We start from the raw sequence: 23,877 nt of genomic DNA, 5'->3' as shown, positions 1-23,877 counted from the left end.
TGTCAGTTGGGTGAATCTCAGAGCCTTTCATGCAAACCGCAGTCACTGGACTATTTTATCAAATACTGTGCAGCCTCCACGATGGCACAAACTACTGATACACCTGGAGGCATACAGAGCAGACATGGCATTTGATGAAATAGTCCACTGGGTGCTGTCTGTGTGACGGGTGGTGTGTACCAACACAAGTCAAGGAGGACTTCACTAGGTGGTTTGCATTCTTACACACCCCACTACCCACTGAACTACTCTTAGTGTGGAAGAGCCCAGTTTCTTGTATCTGCCAACCACTAACGCAAACAGCTTGAGAACCATCTGAAGGACCTGGTCCTGCTGGGGGAAACAAAAAAAAAAAATCCCCTAGAAGACAAATCTTACTGTGTTACTAACAGCTTGGCCCTGAAAAAAACATATGTATTGTCAGAGGAAACAAAGCAGGGCAAAGAATGAACCTTGATAGCACAGGACTCTCCCACTCTCACAGGCAAACAGCAACCATCATAAAACAATAGCTTCTTGGGTAGATGAATAAGTTGTGAAAAAAAATTACATTCCACTGTAGATCTGGGTTCTTTAAAAGCAGTTTAAACAGCTGCTTTACTATTTCAAGATGACTGTGAGAAGAGCAAAACTTCATTTTCCAGAACAAGATGAAAGAGAATGACAGCCAGAGTGAGACCAGACTCCTTCAGCTTAAGTAAATGGTCAAATGTGATTGGCACTAGGGCCATCTCAGAGGTGATGGTAAGTTCTGTGTCTTCCTGTGGGCATGTGGAAAAGGAATACTCCTGCCTCACTGAGGCTTTCAAAGGACTTCTAGGAAAAAAGTGATTCTCAGGTGTCTGGAGGCCTGCTTGGTGACCAAGAGATGAGATGCAGTACCACAGATAACAACTGAGGGCTGCTGTCTGCTGAGCCTTTGGAGCGTTGTGGAATTCAGCAGCAGAGATGGGATGTGGAGAGCCTGCTCAGTGCTTGTATCTTGGAGATGGAGGTGCTGCACTCTTCCAGTGGGGGCTGTATATGCTTGCCCCCTCTTGCCCATTACATGTCTTTACCTGAATTAAGCAAGAATAATGAAAGACTGCAGCTGCCTTCTTGGTGTCCAGATCCAATTTTGAAACAGAGTTGAAGAGAGGAAAAAAGCTTTTTGTGCTGAACTCCCATGTCCCTGTTGCAAGACGCTAACAGGAGAAATTCCAGCATACAGAACACCTTGGCTTACAGAAGTGCCAGGATGCAACAGTGCAAATAGACTGGGCTGGCTGTGAAGTTACTTTAAAGGAGCCAGAAGCAGAGAGAGTTGTTCTACATATCCTTTGATACTGAATAGATAACAACAGTGCTTCTGTTTTGGCAAGAATGGATGTAGAAGCTTCAAGAAGTTCCAGTCAGACATGACATTTTCCTCAGGCAGTCTGCATCTTTAGCCATGATGGAGGTGAAGAAAAGGGTCTGCTTAATCCCTCAAAAGTGTCAATAATGAAGGAATGAGTCTTATATAACACTTAATTTCTACAGCTGATAAGGAATCCTTGGACTGAGGAGCCTTGGGGTATGTTAAATGGGGCAGTAAGTGTGACTGATCTCAGCCTCTGATAGAAGGTGTTTCTGAGGAACAGCGTGTCTTTCTCCCACACACAGTCCAGCAATGTGCAAGGTAACAGTCACTGAAAACACTACAGGCTGCACTACAGGCTGCTGTTGGGGCACCACAACTGAGATCGAAAGAGGGAGTCGGAGCCAGTTTCAGGATACAATTGCAGAGCTTGGACTCTATCTTTTTATCTTGGTGGGACTCAGTGTAAATCACCAGATCACAGACCAGTCAGGCTCAGAACCCTTACTGAAGTAATAGATAAAATTTGGCATCTAAGCCACTACACTTGGATGCAGCTATGGCACAGAAATGAAAGAACCTTTGATGAACTACTGAAATCCTTTAAGCGTTCAATCTAAAAGACAAATTAGGAGGATATTAAATTATTCAAGTCATGTGAGTATCTTGGCTATCTCTATTCTACTGGTGTTCTACTCTACTTGAGAGACAGGGAAACAACAGCGGGGGGAAAAAAAAAAAAAAAATCAGCCAACTGCTTTACTTACTACTCGATGATAAATGGTGTAAATGAACACAGTATCAGTATTTAAGATCTGCAAGACCTATTTTACTATACTTGATTCAATTTATGGAACTGTCCTGTTTTCAGCTGGGGTAGAGTTAAGTGTTTCGGATTTAGTAGGAAAAGAATGTTGATAATACACTGATGTTTTGGTTGTTGCCAAACAATCTTTATACCCAGTCAAGGACTTCTCAGCAAGCAGGCTGAAGATACACAAAGGCTGGGAGGAGACACAGCCGGGATAGTTGATCCAAACTGACCAAAGGGATATTCTATAGCACATGATACCATAAAATGATGTATCAGCTAAGATTTGTACTTAAGATAATGCTGTAATGCTGCTTTAGTATATAGAGAAGTGTACGGTATTGAATTACAGTGAGTTGTGTATGTGTCTTGAAGCCAATCCAACACTTCTTTTTATAAACTGGAAAAAATAAAAAATAATGTACAAGAATTCTAAAACTCACCCTGTTCCCACTTGTTAATTATCCTTGTTTATACAAGACATGAAAAAACCTCAAGCACTTCCTTATCCCTTCCTTTTAGAAGGACTATGTATATGCCTCTTATTAAAATCTATTAATATCTGAAGTGGTGTGGATAAAAACAAAAAAATGTTTGTGGATGAAGCACGATAGTTTAAACCACCTTAAATCATCTAGAGGTCTCCTCTACATGCCTGAAACAAACAGATTTTTGTACTCTGTGAACAAAAATAGATGGAATAGCTGCAGCAGAAATATGACAGTTTGACTAACATTTCACTCTGAAAGAAACAGAATTCTCCTTGCAATCTGCAACGAAGTCCTGTGGAGGATTAAGATCTACAAAGAAGAACATATCTACTATAAATGACCTTCTATCACCTCCAAGTTTATTATGATTTTATCACATCTAAACATCCATAATCACAAATCCCACCCCTTTTGCCCCCAAGAAAATACAGTAAGGAGGTGTGGGGAAAAGCACTCAAAAGGATTAAAAAAATAGTAATAAAATCCCACACAAATGTGTAACATTTTATCTATATTAGATTTTTTTTCTCTCGAAATTCTACTCAACACTCCAATGATACACAACTTCCTTAGTACCACACTATATATAACTTTATTGTATGAATGCAGTGGCAAATATGATCATTCTACACAACCTTTACATAAAGCTCTATGTGCAATTAAGACCTTGTATGTTAAGGCATAAATTTATTGTCATGTTCTCAACAAGTCTACTTAAAGGCCAGGCAAAAACCCCTTAATTAATTCAAAGCTCTAATTTACTAATACTCAGGCCTCACAATCACCTGACTTCGCTGTTCCAGCCACTGGAAGGTGCTAAATAGCATCTGCTGGTAGCAAAAGCCTATGTTGAACAGGTGGCCTTTCAAAAGACCAACTACTCTAAATCTAACTACTTTGTCTTATTTAATTTCTTCTTCCAGTTTTCTACCATTTTCACAGTGCAAATTTTAACAAGATACCACTTGTAAGAAGAACTGGTGCACAAAATACTCTTGAATGTTAAATGATGAAGCCAAACCTGCATAAGAACAAGAACATTCTGAAACTTGGCAAAATTCAATGAAGACTGATCACAATCTTACAATAGTGGATTATCAGGTTTTCTGAGAACTTTGCTGTTCTTCTCTTGTTAATTAGGAATTTCATGCCACAGGAACCAATCAACTCATACAGTCGCAATTATTTTATTAACAGTTTCCATACTGAAGTGTAAAAAAGCACTGACCTAAACAGTGCATCTTTCTGACTTTTTGCCAATGCCACTAACTACCACTCTGCAAGAACAAACCCCAATGGAAGTTTCAGGACTTTTCAACAGAATCCCCATGACTGAGTCTATTGGCATTCATCCTTCTCTCATCACTGATAAAGAAAAACCAAAACTCCAACTGAAACCAGTCTTCCCCCCCATATCTAACAGCAACCCCTTTCAAGTCCTCAAATCCCTGCCAGAATTTACAACTCTTTCAAATTGCAAGTTTTCACGTCAGTATTAGATGTTCTAATTCAAGTCCGAGTGTACTGCTTCTCATGTCCGAAACTTTCACATTATACAGCTATGCAAAAATTGCTAAATGAAAACAAGCCCACGTTGCCACTTCTTTTCCAAGAGAAAAGTAAAGTTTTTGTAAACAGGTTTTCAAACAAACACAGGCTACAGACTATCGATAACAATTCACAAAAACCTGTTAAGTCATACTGCTCCATCCGCCTTGCTGAATCATATTATAGGGAGCTAAAATTCTTCCCTTGTAAGCGCTTTCCTTTTTCAAGCAACTGCTGTAGTTGCCACAAGTATATTACAATAAGTCAAATACATGACCCAGGACAGTATTTCTTCAAACATCATATCTATAATTAAAAAAAAATTGAACTATCGTACACTTACACTGAAGTTGAAATATTCACCTACAAATAAAGCACCGCAGAATCCTGACACTTAGTTGATTCCAACTTACCATTGAAAGGCATTGTAATGGAAGTAGACCAAACCAAGGCCATATAAAAAGGCAGCATTCTGTAAAGGAAAGAAACAACGTTTAAAACCCAGATAAGACAACTATATACTGTAAGATTGAGGTTCCAGTTATTTATTCATCCTTTGACATTCTATTTCCATTATAAGAGAAGCATATTTAACTTTCACCAAAGAAGGAATTAAAAGATAGTTGAACTTTTTTTTTTTTTTTTCCCTAAATGCGATTCTCCACAAAATATTTTTGGAGTAATAGTAACAACAATTATATTCAAGTACTTTTGCATGAGAGAAGCTGATGTGTTTTGATCTACTTGTACAATAGCAGGGAAGGAAATGACGGAGTAGAGGTCTTTGGCAACTTAACAGAATAAAAAATGTCTTATGACCAAACACCATTTCATAGTTACAATAATTTATACCCACATAAAATTAAACAAAGCTACACACTCTGATTTCTGTGTCTAAAGTAGAAGATTAGTTATATGAACCTGAAAATATGCTTAAGGAAATTTCACTTTTCTGAATACCAAAAATACAAACCCTCAGCTTCAAACCTAAGATAATCAGATTTCTTCATCATTAATCACATTTCTATTTCCCTACTTTTTGGAAGAAAAAAAAAAAAAAAACAACCTACTCTCCTTCAGGAAACCCATTTCCTCTCATTCTCTTTTCACAGAAATGTATGATTTGCTTCTAAAGTGACATTACTAAGGAGGTTTAATGAATGTTTAACTATCCAATTCTACAAATAATTATTACATATTTCCTAAATTAGGAAAAATAAACAAATTGCTTTTTCTTTTTAAAAGTTATGTTACAGCAGTTGTTTTCTATGTAGCAGAGCTATGCCATTATTTACCGGAAACAACATGTACATGTTGCCTATGACGAATTTTTAGGTTCTTCCTATGTACAATTCTGGTTTTGAGAGACCAGGAATATAAATCCCAAAGAACACAAACCTCTGACACAGGGACAAGAGATGGAATTTCCATTGTCAAAGACTGCAAGTCAAGAATAACCCCTCCTCCACTTACATGCAACTGCATCAACAAGTCAAATTTCTATGGAATTCTATGAAAGGAAAACTAATTACACCTTAAGCCCAAATCACATGTAAGAGGTATAACCAAATTTCTCCTAGAGAATAACTGGTAACCAGAACACAATTCAAAGAGCAGCATTCATCAGAAACAGGACCCAGTATTACCATTTCATTATACCTCATTTGCATCTTCTAAATGCAAATTAAAACTTGGGAAAATGCCAAATATCCTTTCATGAATACAGTTGGATCATAAATAGCTTCAGCAATGAACAGCCTCCAAGAAAATGCTATGGTATGACCACATACTACCACAGTCAGAGCACTGGAAGATGTTAACAGGGGAATGGAGGGGGAAGTCCACAAACAATAAAAGATGACACTTTAATACTACCATAAAACCACATTCCTGTTGAAGAAAAACACAACATGGACGTGATAAAGACAAAAGTGCTCCAATTCTGTACCCCATGTATTTCCAAGCATGCTCTGGCAACAACGGACTAGAAAAGAAGGCAAACTCAACAACTGAGCATACATAATGCCTTGAATTAAAAGTCATTTTAAATGAAGAAGATAGAGAGATATTCATGTGGACAACATACAGTGCACACCTAGTAACCTCTATTGTGCTCAGGTCATGCTCATTTGTAGAACAGAACCCAACAAAATTGCCCAGTGCTACCTCAGAGATCTACCAGCTGCAATCAAGACTAGATCATCGTAAAGATTGAAAATAATAGTAACAACAAAAAAATCCTTCATCAGCACACTGCAAAAATCAAGGAAAAATATGCCAGACAACTAAAACCTCTTTTTATCTTGAAAGAATTTAATTTCCTCTTCTCAAACCTATTAGAATTCACAGTCCAAATGAATTGCAGATTCAGAAGATTAATCTAGTTGATATTTTGATCCTAAGGGTTAATAACAAACAACTTTCAAGGACCAATATGCAGGTGATTTGTCCAAACATAATTAATACATCAAGTTCACATGAAGCTTTCAAGCTGTTCCCACCCCAATAAAATACACATCAACCATTACTGCTCTGTCCTTTGTTCTGTGACTGGTTTTTCCATTTTCCTCTCATTCTCATTTGGCCTCACAAAGCATTTGAGACTGATGTTAAAAATCTGTTTAGCTGTGACTGTCTTCTCAACAAAAACAAGTGCAAGATTTAAGACTGTAATATTTCCAATGTAAAGGTGCAAATTCAGAAATGTCAGTATGGATCATATTTATCTGTTTGAAATACTATAGCTCTAACCATAGGTAACACCATTAGTATTGTTTGTTGATTGTTTATTAGATTTGTCTTAATAAAGATTAAAAAAATGTATTTTCATCTGTATTTAAACCCGGATGGGATTTGCACAAGAACTGGAAGATATTAATGTTTCAATGTATGCACTACTTTTCCACAAATAATTCAAGGCAAGATATACATAAAATTCATTACTTGTGCAACTAACTTTTCTGCCTGTATTGCAGAATAACACCAAGTTCAATGTGCAGCCAAATTCCTATTGCCAACAGCCAGTATGAAGGGCTAGAACAGCTTAATACATATCAGTACCAAGCAGGATCATTACACTAAACCTTCATCTACAAAATGTACTTTTTCTTAGCATCATAAGATTCTGTGACTCTGTTCACCAGGAACACACCTCTTCTTAAGAAATCTCTTTTCAGTTGCCTCTGTTACTTTTATTTGGACACGTTTATCACAAAAAATATCCATCCCATATTTTCCAGTGAAGATTACTTTTGTAATTTAATCCCTGCTATAAATAGCTAGTGAGGTAGAATATAGATCCATTCTTTTCCCTCCAAACATTTTTCAGTAAGAAGCAGAAACCAAAATTGTCTTATTACAATCCTTTCCTTGAACTTAACAACCCCACCATTTCTGAAAATCTGATGCTAACAAAACTCATTCTTTGGCTACTAACTTCTAATGTAATTTTTATGTTATCAGATCGCTCTCTTCACTAACATCTAGAGTAAGTTGAAAAAAAGCTGCAACCTGAAACAGACAGTACCTCAAATTTGAAGTTCAATGTCCAGGGTTTTTCTTTCTACAGTCATGCTATTAAAAAGTGGACAAATTAGAAACGATATTTCCAAGCTGATACAATTTGCATTTTCTACAAACTATCAAAAAATGTTTCATACCAACCACTAGATGGCTCAAATACCTCTTTCCATTTTACACGCTTATGCAATTTAAGAAGATTGTCAAATTTATGTTGTGTATTTTGCTACTTACACATACTATTTAATGCTGAGCAACATTTCAATTCTGTTTTGCAAAATGTACAAGTCACAGTATTTTACTGATAGGTAACTCAGAAAGCAAAAATATATCTGAATGTACCTTTTTATGTAACTGAGATGAATAAGCACGTTGAAGAATTCTTAGTCTTGTTTGTTTTAAGCAATCAAGAAAAAAAATATATTAAGCAATGAGGAAAACTCCACTCATCTCACAGACCTTCTGTCTTAACCCAAATAACTGGTTTATAGTCTCCTTGAAGTCACAGATGGAAACAGACCCCCAGCATTTCACGTGCTCTGTTCTTTAGCCATTTCAGGCCAAGTTCACAACAAAGCCTTTTTTTCCATCTGCGGGCACGCAGCCAGTGCTTTTGCCAGAAGGACATCTGACTAGACCACCACAGTTACACTTCATTTGTAAACACAGGGTTCAAAAAATGCACCTGTTCTGTGCAACAAGTGGCCATACTCACATTCAGACTTATAAACGGCCACCTTAGACTGACTACAGAAATACACAGCTATCACATTTGGCCCAGGTGTTTTTGCACCAGTAACATGCCTATCTTCTACAAGCAGTTGAGACCTTGTTATCAACTCCAAATTTGTGTTTTAACAACACAAGAAGTTATGCTTGCAAATGAAAATTTGTTCAGAAGGCCCTTCTAGAAAGTTAAAGAGTAGAAAAAGACTCTGAAGAGTCAAAGCAGCCTCAGGGCAGGATTCAGCTGGGACCTTCCAAGCTAGAAATGAAATGGAACAGTTTTTACTGTAGTTTCATAGCATTGCTGATTCAGAAACATTCCCTGTCTCTCATTTTTGCTGATACAATCACTTGTAGAGTACTACAGCCAACTGGATGCCAGAACTGATCTGAGTTATTAATATCTGGATAAAAAAGGATTATTTTTTAATGGATCAGTTTCCCAGCCAAGTCTTCTGCGTAGCACCCCCATAAACAACTGCATTTGCACAAGTGAAACAGTGGAATGTAAGCAAAATAAGTAAAAGCTCTTTAAGCCCACACTGCTACCAACAAAATGCATATTCAAACCTGCAATGACTTTTCAAACAAAAAGAATGAAATCCTAGATAAGATTTAAACAGGCAATCTACCTTTAAAAGGGCAATATTTTAGTACCTCCTAAGCCACATATTTACATTTAACTTGAGAGAAACCAACCTCTATGGCTCAGTATAAGGTGGATACAAGAAATGCTGCCTGTCAGCCTTCTCCATACAGGTCCTTAACCAATGAGACATGTAGGCAAATGCATCATTCTTACTGACTCTAAGGTGAAGGGCCAGACACGGGTAAAATAAAAAGTTAGTAATATTTAGACAGAATTCACAGGTGTATCCCACCACACTATCAAATAAAAAACAAAACAGGAGAAACAAAGTCCCCATGCAGTTGGATGGTGGAAGTCTGAAGGGAAACTATAGAAAAAATATTAAGTTTGGCACCCTTGTTAGGCCAGTGGCTGTTTTTCATCTGCTTACTGCTGCCAGGAATCAAAAAGCCTTTGATGACATATTAAAATTGCTCCCAGCAGGGCTGCAAACAGCCCTTCCACAGCTACTCAAGGTCCAGCAGAACCTGCAGTCCACCCCACGTCACACCAGGCTGCAGAAGACGCACGTGGGCAGAGGGCCACCACTCTTCAGAAAATCTAACCAGGAAAATAAGGTTTTACAGTTTATGTCAAATCCTGTGGTCACAGGGTCTCTCAGACACCTGTTCGAGGCAAAAGAACAGGTTTTGTGTTCAAATGTGTGAATATATTTATTTACGGAAAAAAATGAAAGATGAAGTGCCCAATGCTTCCTCCTGACACTACGCAATATATAGTAACAGTTCCCCGGAGAATATGTGCCACATAAAAAATTCCACTCAGGCTCTTGTGCATAAACAGTTATAAGCCTTTGGGAGCTGACAAGCTCTAGCAGCTTCAGCTGCAAAGATTGTAAGTGTTGATGCAAAAGAGGGGAGATTTCAATTAAAATTTGTTTAGATTTGTACAAATATGATAAAGAGAGCTATCTATCTACATGTTCTATACATTCTCAACACCTGCAAAAATACTAAGATCCCAGTAAGGTGTGTAGTACAAATTAATATCATTAGTTTTGGTGTCTTCAAGGAATTTTATAATACCTGAAAAATCACATTAGGTTTATACAGGATCTTTAAAATACAGCTACATATAACATGCCTGTACAACCCTGCTTCTTGAGCAATAATCACAATAGTCAACTTGTTATTGGGTGTGTGCCTACAGTGCAGCAGCCATGTGAAAGCAATTAATACATAAATGTCATTATTCCTGTGACAAATATATTCTGGCATATGTAACAGATTAATTAACGTAACATCTTTGTAAATAACTACAAAGTAATTTCTTCCTGGCTTTAAGAAGTTAATATTTTCAGAGAGTAAGTATTGCCAAAATACACTTACTACTTGTAGAAGAACCTGGCTGACATATCTTTCTCAATTCATAAAAATACTTCCATTTTTTTTTTATCCTTCACAGAAAAGTTCTTAAGGTGAAGCAGAAAAAAAAATCCCACGTGATCCACAAAGTAAAAAAAAAAAATTTTTTTTTTTTTTTTCTTTTAAGGGGTACCTGTCTTTGAAATTACTATCTTCTCCTCTCCATCATGCTCCTTTCTCATCTCTTTAGGAAAGACAGTACATTTGTCTGTAGCCTCTGCAACTCCACACCAGTGCTGCATTTCCCTATAGCACTCCTCTGAATGAATGAGACTCTTTCAACTTCTCTGCAACACTGCTGTCCCACCATTTTCACTCAAAGACTATGACACATATGGCAGAAGCTGCTTAAACAAGCCAAAGAAGGAGACTAGTTCCACCACTGTCCATCAAGTGGTTTTCCAGAACTATCTGTAAAAAGGCTTCTTGTCACACAGGAAAGGACAAGGTACATCAAGACAAGACTGCTAGTGAATTATCAAAACCCATATACAGTAACTAATTCAAGATACATTAATAATTTCAAAACCCCTTGAGTAACACACTGTGCCACCAATAACTTTATAGGGAGCACTTCAATATGAAAGACAAAATGATAAAACAACATTAGATAACTCAAAATCTCTTCATTAATGAAGGAATACATATATAGTTTTATAAACTGGGTATTTCTTTACCATCAGTAAATTCAGGTCCTTCCCAAAATGGAATACTGACCAAATAGTGTATCTCCTCAAATCTGTTACGAGAACAAACAGCCAAGCAGATGCCTAAATAGTGATTGTTGCTATGAGTATCTGACTTATGTGCCTTCCACTGAAGCTTATAAAACTTCACTTGATGTAAACATCTTCAATAAATTGAGTAGTTTAACAGAAAATAATATTTTTCTGAAACAAGTCAAGTGAGCAACGGTGCAACACACAAAGATTAAATTCACCTTGAAAGACATTTGAAAGAGACAATCACCTTCACAATTAAAATGGAAAGAAAATCCTGTGTTTAAAAGGAATTTTGTATTATCAATTTGCGCCCACTGCCTTTCCAACTTTCACTAGACATCACTGAGAACAGTCTGGCTCAGCCTTCACTACTTCCTGCATCAGGTATTTGCACACCCTGATAAGATGCCCCTGAACCTGTTCTTCTCCAGGCTGAACAACCCCACCTCTCCTAGCCTCCTCTCCTTGTACGACAGATGTTCCAAGCCCTTAATCAGCCCCATGGCCCTTTACTGGACTTGCTCCAGTATCTCCCTGTCTCTATTCAAGAGCCCAGCACTGGACCCAGCACTCAGTAGAGAGGAAACATCACCTCCCTCAACTTGACATTGATGCTCTGCCTTATGCAGCCCAGGATGCTGTTGGCTGCCTTTGCTGCTCCAACACATTGCTGACTTATGGTCAAATTGTCCACCAGGACCCCCAGTGCCTTTTCTGTAAAGCTGAGACTTTGCAGTCTCAGCCAGTCAGGCTCCAGATACAGGACTTGGATCTCTCTTTGTTGAGCTCCATGAGAGTCCTGTATGCTGTTCAGGTCCCTTCAAACAGAAGCACAACTATGTGGTGACTTCCCAGTTTTGTATTCTCTGCAAACTGGTTGAAGGTGCACTCTACCCCATAAAGCAGGTCATTAACTAGAGATGCTGAAGAACACTGGCCCACTATCAACCCCTGGCCTCCAGCTGGACTTTGTGATGGTGATCACAATCCTTTGAGCCCAGACTACCCAGTTTTAAATCTACCACACTGACCACTTGCCTAGTCTGTACTTCATCAGTTTGCCTATGAGTACCTTATAGAAAACAGCGTGGAAAGTCTGATTACTTCCAGACTTGCCTGCCCTGAGTATGTTTGGAAATAAGTTTCCAGGATAATTTGCTCTTATCACTTTCCTAAAGATGGAGGTGAGGCTGACTGGCCTGTAGTTCCCTGGATCCTCCTTCTCGAAGACAGGAGTGACACTTTTTTTCTTCCAGGCCTCAAGAACCTTCCCTGATCACCATGACCTTTCTAGGATAATTGAGAGTAGTCTCACAGTGACATGGGCAAGCACCCTCAGCACTCACTGATGCATAATCCCATCTGGTCCGATGGACTTTCAGATAACCAGTCTGTTCAAATGTTCCCAAACTTGATCCTCTTCTACTGAGAGGAAGTCTTCCTCAGTCTAGACTTTCCCACTGGCCTCAAGGGTCTTGGAATCCTGAAGGCAAATCCTATCAGTAAAGACAAAGGCTAAGAAGATGTTAAGCACCTTGATCTTTCCCATGTCCTTTGTTACCTGCCCCATTCAGCAGCAGACTTGCATATTCTTTCATCTTCCTCTTGCTGCTGACATACTTGTAGAAGCCCTTCTTGTTGCCCTTCACATCCCTTGTGAAATTCAACTCCATGTGGGCTTTGGCTTTCCTCATGTGATCCCTGAATGCTTGGACGATGCCTCTGTATTCCTCCCAAGTCATCTATCCCTGCTTCTACCTCTCGTATGTGTCCTTTTTACGCCTGACTTTCGTCAGGAGCATCTTGTTCATCCATGCAAGATTTGTTTCCTTTTCATCTTCCTTCAAATCAGTATGAGCTTCGAAAAAGTTACTGAAAATTAACAAGCTCTCAGGGACGCATCTTCTCTCCAGGGCAACGTCCAAGGGATTCTTTCAAGCTGATCCCTGAGCAGATTCCAAGATCTCCTCTCTTAAGTCCAGGGGTTTGATTCTACTATTTGCCTTGTTCCCTTGTCTCAGGATCCGGGACTCCATCATTTCACAGTCCCTGCAACCAGTGCTGCCCTCAACTTCACACTCATAATCAGTTCTTCCATGTTTGCAAGCATGAGACAAGCAGATTGTCTCCCCTTGTTGGCTCCCTCACCAGTTCTGTCAGGAACTTACCATCAATATACAGGGAGTTTCAAAAAGATGGACTCAATTTCAAAGCCAAGTGATTTTAAAATGGGTCCATCTTTTTGAAAGACCCTACTTCAGAAACCTCTTGGATTGCTTGTACCCTATTGCATTGTACTGCTAGCAGATATCAGGACTATTAGGACCAGTGTCTGGAAATGCAATGCTTCTTCCAGTTTTCAGAAGGAAGCCTCAACTGCTACTTCTTGACGAGGTGGTCTGTAGCAGATAACCACCACAACGTCATCCACACTGGTCATCCACTATTCCTGACCCATAATCTCTCAACTGGCTTCTCAACTGTCCCGAAGCAGGGCTCCATGCATTCTAGCTGCTGTTTCATAAAGGGCTTCTCCCTCTCCTCACCTTCCTAGTCTGTCCTTCCTGAAGAGCCGGTACTCACCCACCGCAGCACACCAGCTGCCTGAGCTATTGCACTGCATCTTTGTGATCCCAGTGAGATCACAGCCCTGCAACTGCATGTGGACTTCTAACTCATCCCGTTTTCCCTCATGCTGCATCCACTTGTGTACGAGCACTTCAGAGAGGTACCCATTTCCACTGACTTCCCAGAAGAGACAAGAGAGATTCCCCCATAATGCTGTCCTATAAGTACTTCATTACTTTGTCCATACACTTGAAGTGGGGCCCCAATATTGATTAGCATAAGCAAATTGAACACAGAGGAGTTCTTCTCAATCTCCGTCATGCTTTGACAATTGCTGTTCTTATTTCATACCTACTGAAGAATTTTGCTTTTCTCTTTCTCCAGCTAGATACAGCGACCTAACAAAAATTATTAGATATCTTCACAAATGTTTTCAAAGTACAGAAATTAATGTCTCTTCACGTATACACAGAAATTGTAAGATGACATTTGGACAGTTTATTGAAATGTTTTATTGCCTTTTATATGGCAAGTGGTCATCACTATTTACTCATAATCTCCAAAACATTTATGAAATAGAACTACTAGTATGGAATTTTACATCCTTGATTCACCATTTCTCCAACCCTTTCCGGCAAAGACAGGAATCCCACTGAGTTTACAAGTAGCCCCATTATTTCCCTGTCAGTTTCTCACTGCTGGAGAATCATTACTATGTTGGAAAAAAGCCTTAACATAATTAATTACACAGCTGCTCTACCTGCAGCACTCCAAATAAAATGGGAGTGGACAAGCTGAAAATACCGACATGAATGACTACAAAGTGATCCAAATACACATGAGCAAACCAGTAAAAACCAAAGGGAAACCATCGCAAAAATTAAGTGGCAAAAACTGTCTGTGGTTGTTCCCTCAAAGCTTAAAGCACACTGTGCTGGGCAGTACCCAGAACCAAGATTAATCTGGAACTCTGCTTAATGGAAAAACATTAAGTAGAATTTTTAACCAAGTTCCCTAAGAATGCTGATGCTACTTTTATGTTGTTCTTTCCAGAGGAATAACTCTTGAACTTGTTAGCTGCCTTCCAAGTAATTTTATAGAAAGCAAACCATCTCAAAGATGAGAAAGATGAAAAAGTTGGGGATTATCACTTAAAATACCTGCCGGATAGAGAAAAGAGCTCCAATACCAAGGCCTAGTTTCAGAAAGCAGATAAGAGTTTAATTACTCTCTCCTCTTTGGGAAGAGAGGCTTAGCCCATTAGCACAGATTTAAATCAAGCATGTGCTTTTCCTGCTAAGAGATACCATAGGAACCAAGATGTCATTCAGGATGCTTCACTAGGAAAACTAGAGGAATTCCAGTTCATGTGTGCTTACAAAGAGAAGTGGGAGAATGAAGGACAGGAGGTGTGAAAGGACAACAGACACCAGTTTGTCAGCACCCAGGCATCATCTGCTCTAGCATAAAACCCGCTTATTCTGTAAACTACAAACTCAAAAAAACCCTCACATTTGGAAAAAAATTCCAAGTATCAGCTTTAGGAAAAAAAAAAAAAATCTCACCAGTCACTTAAATTTTGACTTGATTTTTACATTAGTCAGTAACATCTGACAATGGAAAATGTTACTAGATAGCATATTTGGGGGTATATATTTTATGTATTGTTATAAATATATCAAATATTAAGATAAGACTCTTAATTTTTTAAACGTTAAATTGGTTAAAGTATCAAAATGCAAGATCATTGATCAATGGTTGCTAGTTAGAAATCTATCAATTATTACTAAAAATTATTTTCCAATTAAGACTGTACTTGGTTTAGGAGCAATAACTAATTGGTGATTTGCCGTTTTATTTGTTACAATGTACAAGTACTTAAAATAGGATACAAGAGACACAGCAGCAGGGCTGCATGACAGGCAGCTGGGGGAGCAGACACCATGGCCAGCAGCCAAGAGCAAAGCAGCCGGACAGCCCACCAACCATTCCTACAGAATATTTCAATTCCATTGAATCACAATTTCTTATCAGAAAACTGTACATCAGTAAATTTTTGGACCACTTGTGAATATATACACTAGTGAGCTTAAGAGCCTTCAATTTCTAAAGGCAAAATAAATAAAGAAAAAAAAATACAAACAAGCCAAACGATAGGACATTTCTTTCACTCCTCACCTCTTCTCTGCTAATTCTGCACTGCTCTACTCAGCTCTTTCTTCATCTACTCCAGAGCTCAGCTTTCCTTCCCTCACTAATCCCTCCTTTTCTTACCACTATATCACTGCTGCTGTACCTGATGTTATTTAACTACTTGTCAACAGCTTAATTTCTGAAAAATTAACTCCAAAACACTACAAACAGAAACATCACAACTGTCCTGAATCAGAAACCTGAATGTTTTTACATCCACTAGTCTCTCCTCAATTCTGACTACTACTGTATCTTACAAGGAAAGGCTGTAAGACACCTTTCAAAGCTGGTACTTTTAAATCTTTTCCTCTAGGGCAGTTCATTCCTCAACTCCACTGCTCAGCAGTTAGCTGATAGCCTGAAGGAGCAGGGAAGAGAGGACAAAAGAAGGTGGCCAATTAACCAAGGCCATAGTATGGGGATTTTATCCTGCTTTGTTAATTTGAAATCCTTTTCCAGGACTCCAGGGAACTCTTATTTAAAGATACCTTCCTAAGTTGAGTTCTATAAGTTAATCTTGCCTTCTATTTGCTGTTCCTCGGTGTGAGTGGATACCCCATTACTCTCGTACTAAAAGTCAGCAGAATGCCTTTCTAACCCATATACATGGTGTGTGTTGATTCACTCTCCTCTTGCCTGTCTCCTTTGCAAACAGTTCTTGGATCTGCTTCTATCATTTATCTCAAATTTCATACTGCTGTTCTGCATTTGAGAGGAGGATGACTAGATCCTAGCAAAATGTCAAGTTGAACTATACTTATCTTTTATGTAAGGCCATGCTTTCCAGTATAGGTTTCTATATTGTTCCCTATTAAACTAAAGATTGTTTGGGCTTCTAACTTTTTCTTCATACTCTACTTTTTTCTGATGCTCAGGTCAGTTCCCTGAACACCATCAGCTATGTATACATGTGATGGCAGATAGCAATAGTTTCAAATACTTCCATTTAAAAACCTCAACATACCATACTTCTAAATTTCTACCATTCAATATACAAGATTTATCTTCTATTTTAGAACATCACTATTCACTTTCACTTCCAATCATTAAAATCATTAAAAATATTTAAAACCAGCCCCACATTTACAAACTCTTCCATATGACACTGTCTAATGTACATCAATTTGGATTTCTTTTCCTTGATCAAAGATGTGTTCCTCTCCCCCTCACAGCACAATTAACACCAATTTTCTCTCACTTCAGAGAACATGAAGGACTGCTTAAACTCATAACCTCTATGTTACTTCCCAACTTTTCTGAATATGTGATTCCTCTCCAGTGTAATCTGGATCTCTCTACCTTCTTATTTAAAGTAACATTTTCAAAAAAGACTTTACAGCTTTCTTACACATTGTCTTAAGGTCCAGTTGCCTATTACAATGGAATTTCCATAAATAGGCTTATTCTTTAATTGCAGATATCAAAAATGAAGTAAAATACACGCACAGAAAGACAAAGGTAGTTCTAAGGCACAGAGACGATGATGTGGGCAGCTTCATAAACCTGTGATCATGGCCTTGCGGTCACCTAGCAGATCTCAAAATGGTCAGGCATGAATACCCTACCTTAAAATTATCAGTACTCTTTACAGTACTTTGCTTAGCCAAAGAAGAAACCTGTCTCTCAAATGTACAGGAGAAAATAATATAGGAAGATATCAAGCATGTGCTTTTCCTGCTAAGAGATACCATAGGAACCAAGATGTCATTCAGGATGCTTCACTAGGAAGCATCATTAAGAGTGCTTAGCTACTGGTCTGCTAGGAAAAACTACCAACATTAAAAAACAAACAAACAAAAACACTCCTTGCGAGAGAGTCCATGGCCATTGAACGCCTGCTCTGACAGACAGTGAATATCACAGGCAAGGAGTCTAAAAAAGTCTCTTCACGATCAATGTCAGGGAAAAGGAGAGAATATGAACTCATTTTCTCAAAGGTCTAATTTGTGCTTGAAGTTTTGTGGAAGCAACGTGCTTGCAACATTACATTTGAGGCTTTTCTTAAACACGAACACCTCCACTTCAGGATGTGCTTTAGGAAGTCCAGGCTATATTTAATTGTTTAACGTGCTAATTAAATAGCTGATTCTGTATCAACTGGTAGATATATTCCACTTCTCTGTTTCTCTTAAGAGAATGATAGCTATGACTTTCAATCATTTTTAAACCTGTTTAGTGCCTTCACGCTGTGTGACTGGCCTCCAATAAATACTTTTCAGGCCTAAAATTTAGATTCTCTTCAGTGAAACAAAGAGAATCCTCAGGTTAACAGCTTGTTTTAGCCCTCCCCGAACTCCTCAGAAAACTCTGCTGTCTGTGCAATATGCATGGGGTGAAAGGAATAAAATAGAAAATCCTACTTTTTTAACCTGCATTTACATGAAGTGGGAGTTTCTGCACCAAGAATTTTTAGTAACTTGGCTTTAGGAGATCCATGTCTTCGATTTTTCTGCATGCTGCCACTCAGCCTTCGTTCTGTGTTTCTACAAGCGAAGTCTACACAAGTGACTCAGGAGAAGAGGTACACTCTCCTGCATTTAGGCTGGTTTGATAACACAGACCAACGAATTGCTGTTCATCTCACACTTGATTGACACAGCAGAAGGACAGGAAACTTTGTTCCGCTTATGACAAAGGAAGCCTTTATCAACATGGCAGATCACATTCTTCCCAATAATTACAAAACAGTCAACTACTTTCTTTTCACAGCCAGAACATCTGAGTTACCATGGAAAGGAGTAGCCCTTCAAGACACTGCTCCAATACCTCAGTCGTTCACTGTGTTCCACCCAAATAACAAAGCAAAGTCCTACTCTTGGTACTTGCTCCCTGAACTTGAATCACCAAAATATCTCAAGACACACACACCTCCCAGTTTGTATGTAAAGGCTGCAAGACTAAGAATATATAACTAAAACCAGAATCCCAGGAAAAGATAAAAATCAAGGTTTAGAGAGGTTCGTTAACAGGGAACACAGAAAGACGCCGCAAGAATTTGGAGGTACATGTCTACGTAAAATATCAGAATTAGCGAAACCACTGAATAGTAAACAGTAGCATTTTTAAAAATCCAAAATATCAACTGTGTTCCTTTAGAGCCATTTTTAGTTATTATTTTTCCAAAGCAGCACTTAATATTCATTCTCAGTTCAAGACTAGTTGCCTTCCTGTGGCATCACTCATCTGGCTTTGCCTTAAACTCAGCAGTGACATTCACAATCTATTTGCTTCAGCTTTCTCTTTACTCAAAGCCCAGGTCAGAAAAATGCATGAGAAAGGAATACCTACATGTTCTCTTTCCGTAAAAACCAGTGTTATAGCCATTATGGTGGAGGAGAGACTCCCAAGGAATTTGTTTGACATCAATGAATATGGAAGAAAGTTTAGGAAAGAAAAAAGCTGCCATTCGTCTGAAAGACATACTGTCTGAGTGAAGTGGAAGTACCCTCCAGACGAGCTTTTCTTCAGAACTTATGTACAAGTTCCAGACAGACAGAGGGTTCTGTTTGACTAGATTTTGAGATCAGAAACAGAATTGAGATGGTTATAAAGCTCCATCATGAACCAGATGGACAATTCGATTTATGTTATTATATCTTTATGGATTTCAGAGAGAGAGAACAGAATAAAGTGTACCGAAATTCTTGTACGGGTCCACAGAATAATTCTGCTCTAGACAACATCCAATGATTGCATTTAATCAGAAAATCATGCTTCCTCTCCAAAAAGTAAAGGCTATGTCACCAAATGGAAACATAACTCCCCGTAGCTGATCCTGGAGGGAGCAGGCAGGCTATTGTATAATTCAGCAGTAATATTCAACTTTTAAAAGGCTGCTGTTGAAGTTACTACTAGGAGTAATTTCATTCACTTTTCTATAATTATTTTAAGCCTTCCCCTCCCAGGAATACCCTCCCAACCTCCACTGATCGGTGGTTCAGAGGTTTCTAGAGCCAGACAAAACGTCTTCATATTTAATTGCTCTTAATGGATTTTTCTTCCCTGAATTTCTCCAGCTGCTTTTTGAAACAATTAAAACATTGTGAGTCTGCAGCATTCTGCAAAACTGATGCAACTTTCTATACAACCAGTAATACAAAAACTTCTGGAAAATGCAGTAAGCATTAATTCCCTGAAGCAGTTGACAAAATAACAGAAAGTATCGCCATCAGCACTAGCCTCGTTTAAAGAGATTTTCCCTTCTCTGTCACCATTATGGGTTTTCATCCATTAGCTACAATTAGTCATTTGGAATTATCATCAGTTTATCTTTTCCTTTCCTTTCCAAAAAAAGTTCAAGCTAACTGCACATACGAATGAATCCCTCTTCCACCATCCCCCCTTTTCTTCCCTGCCTCCCTTTACTGCATCCTATTTGATCCATCTCCCCTTCTTCAGTGTTTACCAGGACTGGGAACAGATTTTTCAGTTTACTTGTTTTCAGAAAAAGTTCACAAAGTTCTGACTGCATTGTTAAGAGAGCTGGGAATGGATCTGTGTCTGATCCCAAGAATCAGAGTCCAACAGGTAAATGCATGAAATGGATCCCAATCCTCTTTGGGTGGAGAGAAAAACAATACCTGCATTACTTTTTGAAAACACATTAGACAGTATCAGTGTAGTTATGATATTTGGCAATAGAGTTTTATTGCTGTTTTTCTGATGACATTGAGAATTCAGAAAGAAGAGGCTAGAACAATGCCTGCAATAAGAAAAACACTAAGTAAAAACTTAATCCACAAAGAAAGACTGAATGAGGAAACCAGGAAAATAGTTACATTTATTTTGGCTGGTAATACCAGATAAAATTTAATTGAGGAACTTTTTGGCCTTGAAGAACAAAGACGAGGTTGGGATAGAGAAAAGAGAGTGGGAAATCCCCAACTTATTTCTCCCTTATCCGAGACATTAGATCTCTCATCAGTCCCACTTCTCTGGCAAATGAGATGAGAAAAATGACACAGCATAAGGAATAGAAGTTACGAGTTTTGAGTTATCCCTCAGAAGTTGGGAGGGATAACTTGTACAAAACGAAATGATACTGCACAGTGACTTAGGAATTAGTGCCAAATAATCTGAATATAGCAGCCCAGAGAAGTGGTTGAGGGTGACAAGCTAATAATTCCCAGCTTCTGAATGCTGGTAAATCCCTGTTTACTCACTATAAGCTTGCAAGCTGCATAGGAACAGATGATTAGCTACAGGTTTTCTAGGTAGCTGCAGACCTTCTTAGCATACACTTAAAAATACTTTTACTTGAAACTATTTGTTTGTTGTTAGCACGCTTCAGCATTTGCATCTCCAGCATTCTTTCAGCACCTGGCCTTCCCTTTAAGGTGAACACTCGGGGGTTTTAGCACTGACCTCACTTGATGTGCTCCACGAAGGCAAGCAGACAGAGATTACCTCCCTCTACACCTTCGTGCAAGTAAACACGAGAGGCAGAATTGATTTCTATTTCTGCTCTAAATACACATCCTTGTAAGGGTGCTTCACAGAGCGGAGCACAATCATGCTCAAACACTACTCCAAAAACATTTTAAATGACTTGCTTTCTCTTCAAAGCATGAACTTGTTAGCCTCACACAAGCTACTCGTACAGGTTCTTTACGAAAGAGACCCCAAGCTCTATGTCTTCCCTTCCTCCCACCTGCTACCTTCTCCATCTATTTGTACCAGAACCACTCACACTTCAACCCCTTCTCCCCCACCCACCTCCACCACACAGAAAAGACTAAATCTGCATCCCTGGGAAAAGGAGGAAACAATGCAGCAGAATACTTTAATTAGGTATATGCTTGAAAGAGTATTTAAACAACTAGAACTGAGATGTCAGTTCTGGAGAAAGCAGATTCAAAACCTAGAAATTTGCAAAATAAGGCAATTCTTTGTTTCTAAAACTAAGAAAATATTTCCTCTTTTAAGGAAAGAACCTTAAAATGTAAAGGATTCATTTCTGAAGAAATGCCACTCATTACTGAGGCACACTATCTACTTACAGCTTATTGTCAAACAGTAATCTACAAACAGCAGATAAGAAAAAGTGTGGTGTGTTTTGTTTTAACCTTTTCCAAGCAATGAAGGAGCAATCATATGGAGGATTAAGTATGTGTACCATTGCTGTGGCTTCTGCAAACAACAGAATTCTTTTGAAAAAGCAAGCATCACACACATTGTCAATATAGTTGTTTACATTTGGAAAAAGAAACATTTGGTCATTCAGTATTATCAACATTCAAATAATATTCTTGTCCACTGAAGACATGCCCTCCGTTCAAGTCAGAACTGTTCTACTCAACTAAATATGCCTCTCTCTGAACAGCCTGAATTGATGAGGTTTTTCCACTGCCACACTTTAGCATGTCTCATTTTAGCATCCTGCACTCTTATCATAGGGACTGGTGAAAGGAAGCATGCTAATATTCTAAGTACTAGTAGATGGACGATGACAGGTGGGGTTTTTTTCTGCACAAAGGAAACTTCTGCAATAGGAGAATTCAACATGGATAAAAAGCTTTTCTGCAGAGACTTTTCCATCAATACTTATCCTATTTCCATCCAGAGTATTTAGGCTTCTAGACAGAGATCATACATCCACAGGAAACAGAGCATTTCCAGGGTGAAGCATCACCATTAGAAAACGTTATAAATATTGTTTGGAAACAGATACCATGCTAGAGTGAGAGGGGAGTGTTTCATCTGAGATTGGCTTGTCTTCTCCTTCTAACCCACGCAAAGGTTTTCCCCAAAGCGCATTCTTTCCTCTTTTACTATTAACATTCTGAGTACATTACAGATTTCCTTGAGTTTTGAGTTCTTGTAAATCCATTGATTAAAAGGGATGAGTGGCTTAATGAATGAATAAACACTGAAGAAATATAGAACTGCAGACACTGAAGTGAAATTTTTTCTATTTTAGTGAAAATGCAAAATATTTCTAATCAAATAGCAAAATACATGCTCCCTAAAAAGACCTCATACTCTTTGTGACCCAAACAGGTACATAGTTTATATGCGCAGAGGAGGATTCCTTTGTTTTGTATGATGATGGTTAATAGAGACATAAAGATGCAATTTATCAAATTTATCTGGAGGTCAAAGGCAACATGTCAAAATGTCAGTTTCATTCTTTTTAAGACTTTACACCTACTCTTGATTCCTTTCAAGGAGAGGGAATATGGCCTCCCATCATAATTGCGTTAGATAAATCATCTAATAAAAGAGTTAATTATTAGAACCTTGTACAATTTTACTTAAACAAAATTGGATATGCTGCATTATTTGTCTTCATTAACAAAAGAGTATCTGCTTCTTTCTCTGTTATGAGACTACCTAAGAATTCTCTGTTTTATCTAACAGAGGAACAGAATTTTAGACACATACACACCCCCCAGAATGCACAAACCCCAAAACTGTAACTCTTAAGATTTATTACCCTTTAAGAAATATCTGGGTAAATGTATACTCTTTTTTTAATCTAGGGATCAGTTGTACTTTATTCTAATTAACGGTATGAAACACAGCACATTTTCTCCTTAATCTTTCTAGGTGGCATTCATTTAACATGTTTTAGGAAAAAAAAGTATACTTCTTTAAATCTGTCTGCTTTACTGATTTACAAGAAATAACAATTATTTTTAGTATCCAATATTAAGAGATCTTTTTCTGAAACCCAAATACATTTATTCACTTGCTCTATTTTGTGTCTATATTATAGATGACCAAGTGTTACTGGTAACACAATCATCATTATCTCTCCGGCATTCCAGAGTTTCTCTTTATTTATTAATGATTTTCTCTGAAATATTTTGAAAGTGTACACATAATTCTTTTACCCTTAAGAGGCAGAATTCCAGTTAGTCTTCATAAACACAGTTTGCATTTAAGAATCCCGATTTTTTAACATCACTGAGTAACCATGCTAACAAATCACACCTATGGGATGCT

The 23,877-nt window shown here is 38.2% G+C and overlaps 1 protein-coding gene across 15 annotated transcripts in view; it reads right to left on the bottom strand.

Annotated features, from left to right (window-relative positions):
* The window catches only part of KDM6A (lysine demethylase 6A), a 162,556-nt gene that overhangs the window by 80,213 nt on the left and 58,466 nt on the right, over positions 1-23,877 (bottom strand). For all 15 annotated transcript variants that reach the window (XM_065654482.1, XM_065654441.1, XM_065654456.1 and 12 more), the window contains exon 5: positions 4,603-4,661. In XM_065654482.1, the coding sequence (XP_065510554.1) occupies positions 4,603-4,661 (59 nt within the window). The remainder of the gene's footprint in view (positions 1-4,602; positions 4,662-23,877) is intronic.

Source organism: Caloenas nicobarica, chromosome 1 (genome assembly GCF_036013445.1).
Source record: "Caloenas nicobarica isolate bCalNic1 chromosome 1, bCalNic1.hap1, whole genome shotgun sequence".
NCBI classification, from domain to species: domain Eukaryota; kingdom Metazoa; phylum Chordata; class Aves; order Columbiformes; family Columbidae; genus Caloenas; species Caloenas nicobarica.
Note: the sequence above shows the minus strand (reverse complement) of the source record. Positions and strands in the feature narration are given on the sequence as shown.